General features: G+C 42.1%; 1 protein-coding gene across 1 annotated transcript; it reads left to right on the top strand.

Annotated features, from left to right (window-relative positions):
* Positions 1-404: 404 nt before the first annotated feature.
* Positions 405-1,340, top strand: LOC310996058 (olfactory receptor 5P62-like; the record flags this gene model as incomplete). Its single annotated transcript, XM_083985335.1, has 1 exon — positions 405-1,340. One exon carries the CDS (start codon positions 405-407, stop codon positions 1,338-1,340), a length of 936 nt encoding a protein of 311 aa, XP_083841461.1.
* Positions 1,341-8,945: the final 7,605 nt, after the last annotated feature.

The raw sequence follows: 8,945 nt of genomic DNA, 5'->3' as shown, positions 1-8,945 counted from the left end.
CCCAGTTACTTAACATCACGTAAATGAACAGAGTCATGACTGTGTCCATTTTTCAGTACCTTCTGATTATGAATAATTAATTAATTAATTAATTAAGTACCTTCATTTATCCATTTTGTATGATGCAGAAAGAGAGTTTGCCATTTTAGCTGCAATTGGATCAGCAACCATTGGTGTGACAATGAGGAGTGACGTCTGCCTGTCTGTTGTCACCTCACCTGAACAGTTAAAAGAAGCAGAGGCAGTGTTCTGTCTGGGTTACTGTAGGAGGGATTCACAGTGTGACTGCAGATGGATGATCAATGAATCTGTTTACTGTTGCTGTCGTGGCTGCTGTTTTCGTGACTAATGTTTTAGCTTCACGTGTGCTGAATAATGTTATCATTACTCAAAGAGCAAAGTCAATGGTCATGATTAACTCTACTCATGTTTCATATTTTGCACTAGTTGCCTACTTTGACACTGGGCTTTTCAAGTATTTGTCTTTTGTGGCTGTTTTGTTTATATATATGATCATTGTCTGTTTCAATCTCTCTCTCATTGTGATTATCTGCATGAACAGGAGTTTACATGAGCCCATGTACCTGTTTCTATGCAGCCTGTTTGCAAATGAACTCTATGGTAGTACATCATTGTTTCCATCCCTGCTGGTTCAGATCCTCTCTGACATTCATACTGTGTCTACATTCTTTTGTTTCCTGCAGATCTATTGTGTCCATTTCTATGGAAGTGTAGAATTCTTCACCATAGCTGTGATGTCTTATGACAGGTATCTGGCTATCTGTTATCCTCTGCAATACAACACACAAATGACATCCATCAAGGTTGTAATCCTTACTGCGTTTGTGTGGTTATACAGTGTGGTTGCCACTGTTGTCATGATATCTCTGAGTGCTCCTTTGCAGCTCTGTGGGAATACTATTCACAAAGTGTACTGTGACAACTACTCTATTGTTAAACTGGCCTGCTTTGACGCAACTGTCAGTAACATCTTTGGGCTTGGTTATATATTTACTATCATAGTTTTGCTTATAATTCTAATTATTTACACTTACATGAGGATTCTCAAAGTGTGTTTTTCTGGCTCTAAAGAGACCAGACAGAAAGCTGTCAGTACCTGCACACCTCACCTTGCTTCTCTATTGAACTTTTCCTTTGGGGCTTTCTTTGAAATAGTGCAGGGCAGGTTTAATATGAGTAATTTGCCCATTACGTTACGTATCTTCTTATCATTATACTGGCTCACATGCCAGCCGCTCTTCAACCCTGTAATGTATGGACTGAATCTGTCCAAAATCCGTGTCATATGCAGAAATCTTACTTTTGGTAAAAGAATGTAGCCTGCTCAGTGTATGTCATCTATCATCTAATGAACTGGTTTAATTAGAACAAGAAAAAACATACAAGGGACGTCCCTGTTAATAGTAGTGTTAACTTTGATAAAGAACATGTAATGTGTGCCTTTACTGTGTCATTAACTGTCTAAAATTAAACATGAACAAGGCTAATTCTATGTTTAAAAAAAGCCTTCTATATAGTCAGTCTGCACTATTTAGCATGTTCAGATATTAAAACTAAATATTATTTAAGCCTATACCTTTTCAGTCATTCTTTTTGACTATGTCCAATTGTGTAAGCAACACTTTTTTTCCCCTTTTTTGTCATGGTATTCATTTTGTGTAATAATGAAAGTAATCAGCCTTGAAGCATTCTCTAGAAAATACACTCAAGTCCTCCACAGTCCTCCAGAACATGTGGTAATGAATGATCTTACTCAGAATTATTTCTTGGTTCAGAACAGATGTTGCATGCATCTATGTATGAGCAGCCAAACTAATCTCACAACATGGCTCTTTTCTTTATGCAGTAAAAGTGTAAACTGTAGCTACAAATATTGATGAAGGTCATAGTGTCAGATTTGATGTATTTTATGGCTTCTTCTTGTAAAAACAATAAACAAAATGTGATGAATGAATGAAAATATGACTTCTGTACACATTTGATGGTAGGCCAGTAGATTTGTATCATATCTCAGAGTATTATAGTCATCGAGAGGCTAAGGCTAAAGTTATATAGGTAACTTCAGCTTTAACTTGGTGTTTTCAGTGCCGTAACAGGGGTTTGCAAGGAAAACCATCATGGTAACTGATCCTGAATTCCTGGACCAGACCAAAACCTGTCCAAATGTACTCTGCTTTGACCGTCTTTGACTTGTTAACAGCCAAACAACTGACCAATCAGATCACTGGAAACACTGACTGGGAAAAAAAAATCTACAACAATGATCCACAAACTGTTCAATGTTGATCATAGTCCATAAATGAAATTATCAGTCAGACTGACTCACACATCAACTCCCTCTCTCCTCTTTTCCTTCTCTCCTCTAGCACAAACAATCAACGTTAACTTTAACAGAAGAAACATGATGATACACTCTGATTTGCAGTTCATCAACTGACTTCAATCAGTGAAATCATTTCTATAGCATGTTTTCTGTCCTAGTTTTTACTACGTTTATCCAAGATAAGATATAAGATAAGATAAACGAGCCAGTAGCTGTTATCAGCTATTTACTTTGTATATAAATAATATTGAAATTAATATTCCAAATGCATCCTTTCATTTCTATGCTGATGACACCATCATATATTGCTTTGCACCCACACCTGCAGAAGTGTTTGCATATATGCAGAATGCATTCAATAGAGTGCAAGAACAACTCTGTCATTTGCAACTTGTTCTAAATGCAGATAAAACAAAACTTATGCTTTTCACTAATTCTAAATCAGCAAGATCAAGTCAGTCTGTCATTGTCACCAGTAATGGTCAAGAAATTGAACTTGTATCTACTTTTAAATATCTGGGGTTTTTGATTGATGATCACTTGTCCTTTAAGGCACATATTCAGTATACTGTAAAGAAGCTGAAGCTTTTACTTGGATTTTATTTTAGAAATAAGTCTTGCTTTTCTTTTAGGGTGTGTAACGCCGCATTATGTAATAATGACGCATTATGTAATAATGTAATAAATCTTCACGTCATTATGTAATAACGCCGCATTTTGTAATAATCTGCCGCATTTTGTAATAAAAATCTTGAACGCAATATGTAATAAACTTTGCCGCATTTTGTAATAAGTTGTTACATTTTACATCACTTATTACATATTGCGGGTGTTACACTTTTTTATGAAAAAAATGTAATAATTTGGTGCATTATGTAATAAACCACCAAAATGGATGTCTTAATTAGAAAAAAAAAGACATTAGGACCATCAGAATAACACTGACTTTAAGCATACCAGCATGCATGAATCATAAATATGAATTAACGGTCAAATCTAACTATCTATCTATCTATCCCACTGACCAGGTTGAGCACCCTGGGTGCTCCCTGAGGGGCACGCCACCAGATGCGCTTTTCTCCGTGCCGCTCGGCAGGCGCCTCGGCCCCTCAGATGTGTGTGTGTGTGTGGGTATGTGTATCATGTGTAGCCCGTATGTGTGTGTCGCCTGTGTGAATGTGTGTGTTAAATCCCGCTCGCGCTCTGTTAAGATGAATAAACAAATCGCTGCAGAGCACGAGCCTGGCACAGAGGTGCGCGCTCTGAAAAAAGCGTCAAATCATCCAGCCCTCTCCCTCACGTATTTTACCCGGGCGGCGATGCACCATTCTTGGGGAGCGCTCTGGCAGGGCCCCCTCTCTGGTTCTCCGGGCCTGGAGCTTCTGGGACTGGTTCTCGTTTTACAGCTGCTGCTTGCAGATGATGATAATTTTTCAGTAGTAATGTAAATGGATCAGCTGGGCAAATTTTGATAAAATGTTAAATCTGGTGAAAATCAGAGGCAAAATCACTTCCAGCATCATCAGCCCGATTAAATCCCACAGCTCGACCCCCCCCCCCCAGCTCGCCCCAGCTGCGGCTCCGGGGGCGGTGATCCCAGCCGCCCCTGCCGCTGCTGGAGCAGAGCTGGACCCGGCCTGGAGCTCCAGTCGGACCGTGGTCCATGTCATCCCTCCACAGACGAACATGACCCGGGCGTATTATTGTCGGTGGGCAAGGGGGGAGGGAGAGACGCGGAGCCAGCGTTTTTTACTTTCGGTTTCGCAACGAGTCATGAGAATAACGCAGCTGAATCGCCGTTTATGGTCGGAACTACGACAGTAACTGAACCTCTTTGAACCTCTGACTTTAATTCTTGATGAATGAAAACATGAGTCTGTCTTGCGCCGGTCAAAAGAATTTTACGGTGCGCGCGGAGGCTCATAAATGTAGTGTGAAAACGCTTCGCTTTTCCAAAACTCCTCGTTGTCCCTTTAAGCATGGGAGGCGAATTCGAGGGAATCTACAAAAATATGAGATTTGGATGTGTCTATTTTACCTGGAGAATATGACTCTGCCTAGGGTGCAGAGAGGCCTGGTTAGCTGATTTTATAGCAATATTGTTTACGTGAGCTAGAGTCCTGCATTGGGTCGGATCCCCACGGGTGGATAAGCTGTCTTGTGTAAATTCACGGGTGGAACTCAAATGAACGCGGGTGGGTACGCGGGTGTATGTGTGTAGGCCTACAGAGAAAAACTCACGCGCAGCTGCACGAACCAGCGTAGCAAATCATTTTTTTTATTGATTCAGGAGATTTCCTGATAGTATCATACACGGCAACAACAGAGCAACCAACTTGATGTAAATCAATCTTGGCTGCTCATGTGACCGCTCACAGCTTTCCCATTGGATTTTAGCCTGTCATGGCTTGAATGCTCGGCTTCCGGGTAAGCTACAAAACACACTGATAGGATCAATGTAAAGGCTGAAGTGTCCCGCTTTCATTAAAAAAAAGAATTACGTCGCTCTCATATTCCGTTCCGGAAAATAGACGCGAAAGAGTAGGCCCTACGGCTTTTTTTTCTCTTTCTTTTTGCTAAAGAGTACGGCTATACCCCCGTTATCGCCGGTGATGACGTCAATCTCATGGGCAACGGGTCTTAATATTGACGGGTGGGTCAGATCCGGGTTGAATTCAGAAATAATCATGGGTGACGGGTCTGGACACGGGCTTAAAAACCTACGGGCGGGGCAGGCACGGGTTTCCAAAATTGGACCCGTGCAGGACTGTGAGCCTTACCCTTGTCAGATATAAATAAACATTTCAACTCCCAATACACATTGCAACACATGAAATGTTTATTGACACACACACAAAAACATTTGACATTCACCCTTTAATTTTCCTGGTCAAAAAAATAAAATAATACCCGCGGGGTTTTGTAAAACTTAGTTATGCTCTGAAATGTGTTTTCTCAGTACTCACGGATCCTTGGTAATTCAGAAACGGTTAGCAGCAGGTTCCTCGTGTGAGATGGGATGGAGAAACCAGTCCTGGAGACACGTCCGTGTGCTACAGCAGGTTTCTGGCTGCAGCAGCACTAAGTCCTGAGCACCCAGCAGCAGCAGCAGCAGCATGCGTGGCAGTAGGCTGACAGGCAGGCCTACACTATGCAGAAATTCACAAAACTAATAAACTCTACTATCCCATAAACGTTCATATTGTCACCAGTTCACATAATGTCCATACTCAGTCAGAAATCCCGGCGCAAAATATTCTCCCACACACACACGGTCTCCTTCTTCTCCCGGCTAGCGGCGACGAGGTTACTAGCACTGATACACAACAGAAAATGACGTCGCCAACCTTTAGTATAATTTCCGGCTGAAACAGCTCCAAACACTACTCATCACATTTTGTACCCGATACCACACAGATAAAAACCCTCCGGCTTTTAGTTTCAGTAGAAATAATAACTTTTAAAGGCTTACAACTAGCTCTTTACGTTGTCGTTTTTCTATTCCTCGTTTTCTCCCGACAAAAAAAATTGACAGAGGAACGACATGAAACGTTCAAAAACCATTAAGAGCATAGGAAATTTCAGTATCCCAAATAAAATATCACACGTAGAGCTATGTGGAGAAATGTAGCTCTACATTTCTCCACATTAATGATAACTTCTTTCACAACTGCTAATTTAACCGACCATATTTCAAAAATATTACTGTATAGTAATAGGCCTATTTGTTAAAGGAGCATTATCGCAAATACAGCAGTATAGCATAAAACAAACTGAAATATGCAAAAGATGGGTCGGGGGGAGCCATTACTAAATTTACAAAAAAAATCGCCAATCTCACTGAGGCCTAAATGAAAGAATATTTATGCATCTACAACAATAATAGGAAAATAATAAACTTCAAATGATCAAGTAGCCTATACCTTTTTTTTGAGTAGCCTATGAGCATGCGTTCCTTCAAGACTGCCATGTTTTGTCTTAAATGGATTCACTTATAATGTTGTAACTGAGTTTGTTGAATAAATACACAGGGTTAATAAAGGGGGTATGATGGTTGTTTAACTGGACTGAGGTCACACGTAGCTATTGATGTGTGTGCTGAAAACAATACTGCAGCATCAAACTGATTTAAGTAGCTCAACATGCAGGCTAATGGACTGACATAGGTGCAACACACAGTAGATTCTTTCCATGATATTAACTCACTATTAGTCCAAGATGGCGGACGGGGAGAATAGAGGTGCTGCTGGTGTGAGTAAAACTCGAATAAAACCTGAAATATACCGAACGGACACAGGGAAGATTATTGTGGAAGATGAACTTCTAAACTTCCTAGCTGTCAAAATGAAAACTTTGAGCCAAGATGACACCGTGGCCATGACAGTAGACCACTTTGGATCGGAGTGGATTGTGAATTCCACCAAAGTGCTCTTTGAACTCTGCCCAAGCTCCACTCGCAAGCTTGTAGCGCACACGGGGGCGCAAAAAGATGTAAAAAACGTCAAGACTTGTATTAAACTACTCAACGAGGTCGGCGAGGACGCTCCTCATTTTGTTTCACACTTTCTTGATGAACTACCACCAGTGACTTTTAATAGCCTCGATGTCTCCTGCCTTTTGGGGAAGATCGAGCGGCTAGGAGCAGACGTCCACGTCTATGCAGACAAGCACCTGTAGCGACCTGCGTGCTGTGACCGCGGATATAACCCAAAGGCTGGGTGCCATTGAACAGTTTGGTGTAAGCGGAGGGAGATCATCGACTTCCCGAAGCACTGAGGAACCCCGGGGCAGCGTGGAGGTCCAGACCAGCGAGGAAGACTCGAGCCGGAGGGTGGAGAGCTCGGCCTCAAGCCGGGATGGACCAAACAACGCAGCAACCGGAGCCCCGCATGCAGCATGGAGTGACGCGACAAACACCCCAAACTGGTCCCGCGTGGTCAAGGTGGGCCACCGACTGAAACATGTTACTGGAGACACCACGACAAAGCCCAAGCCCCAGAGAAAGCCCCCCATTGTTGGAACCAGTGCTGGTGGGAACATTCAGGTAATAAAGACCAGATTGGTGAGTGTCTTTGCGATAAAATTTTCCCCCACTTTAGACCCTGAGACTCTGGTCAGCTACATGAAAGACAAACTTGGCCGTGAGGTAACCTGTCAAAAGTTAGATACTGTGCAGACCCGATTCAGCTCATTTAAAGTAACAGCTGAGTGCACTGAGGTCGCTGAAATGTACGATCCTAATCTTTGGCCAGAAGGTGTGTTTGTGCGGCGCTTCTATGAGGCGCGCAGACCAAATGTGGCTACTGTGGGGTCAGCACCGGCAGGTAGTGTGCCTGTACCGGAGGCCGGGTCATCAGATGCCGTGTAGAAGCCTCAGCCATGGCTATCAGAGTTGTGTCATATAATTCACGAGGCTTGCACCTGGGACAGAGTGCTGGGGACAGAGCGCGTCGTGTTGTTATTGACCAGCTCCTGGAGAGCACTGACATTCTCTGTTTACAAGAGACTTTTTTAGCCAAACAAGACTTGGATAAACTGAACTCTGTTCATAATGACTTCCACGGGGCAGGAGAGTCCACAACGGACCTAAGTACGGGAATAGTGCGGGGAAGCCCGGAGGGGTGGCCATCTTGTGGCGCAAAAACTATGACCCACTGATCAGTGTGATCAGCCTTGAGGTGGACTGGTGTGTAGCAATTAAAGTTGTACATAACATGAATGTTTTTGTTATTTTAAATGTATACACTCCATATGACTGTCACAAAAATGAGGAGGAATACTTAGATAGATTAGCATTCATAGGCTCATTTATTGAGGAAAGTGCATATACAAATACGTGATGGGGGACATGAATGCTGATGTTGCTGATGACAAGTCTATTTTTGGTCAGCGATTAATACAGTTCTGTCAAGATAATAAACTGGTTCTCTCCAGCAAAATACTCTTGCCTGTAGAAAGCTACACATACGTCAGTGAAGCATGGCATAGTACATCCTGGCTCGATCACATTGTGTGTACAGCCGATGCTCATGACAGTCTGGAGAATGTTGAAATATTGTATGGGCTAGCGACAACAGACCACATTCCCGTCTCCATGATGTTAAATGTTGGAAATTTAACAGTATTAATAACTCTGAGCGGAGTGAGAGATTAGACTGGATGAGCCTCACAGATGCTGACCTCAGACATTATAGGTCACTGACTGACTAGCCTTAGTAATATTGATCTACCTGTTGAGGCTATACTATGTGGTAATATTAACTGTAAGAGTCAAAAGCACAATAAGGAGCTGTGTACTATGTAGGACACAATTGTGAATTGTCTTGTCAATGACAGTAAATGTTTCCGCCAAAAAAAGGTTAAACATAGTATAAGGCCTGGGTGGAATGAATATGTACGTGAATTACATGCAGAAGCCAAAGAAGCTTTCAGTAACTGGGTAACATCAGGAAAAGTAAGGCACGGTCCAGAGTGTGAAAGAAATAAATTAGCAAATGCCAGATTCAAATATGCTGTGCGATTTATAAAAAGAAATGAGGAAGCAATGAGGGCTAATTCAATGGCCAAAAAGCTTCAACAAAATAAGACATATGAATTCTGG

This window comes from Trachurus trachurus, assembly GCF_905171665.1.
Source record: "Trachurus trachurus genome assembly, chromosome: 13".
Taxonomy (NCBI): Eukaryota; Metazoa; Chordata; class Actinopteri; order Carangiformes; family Carangidae; genus Trachurus; species Trachurus trachurus.
This window is presented reverse-complemented; position numbering and strand designations above follow the sequence as displayed.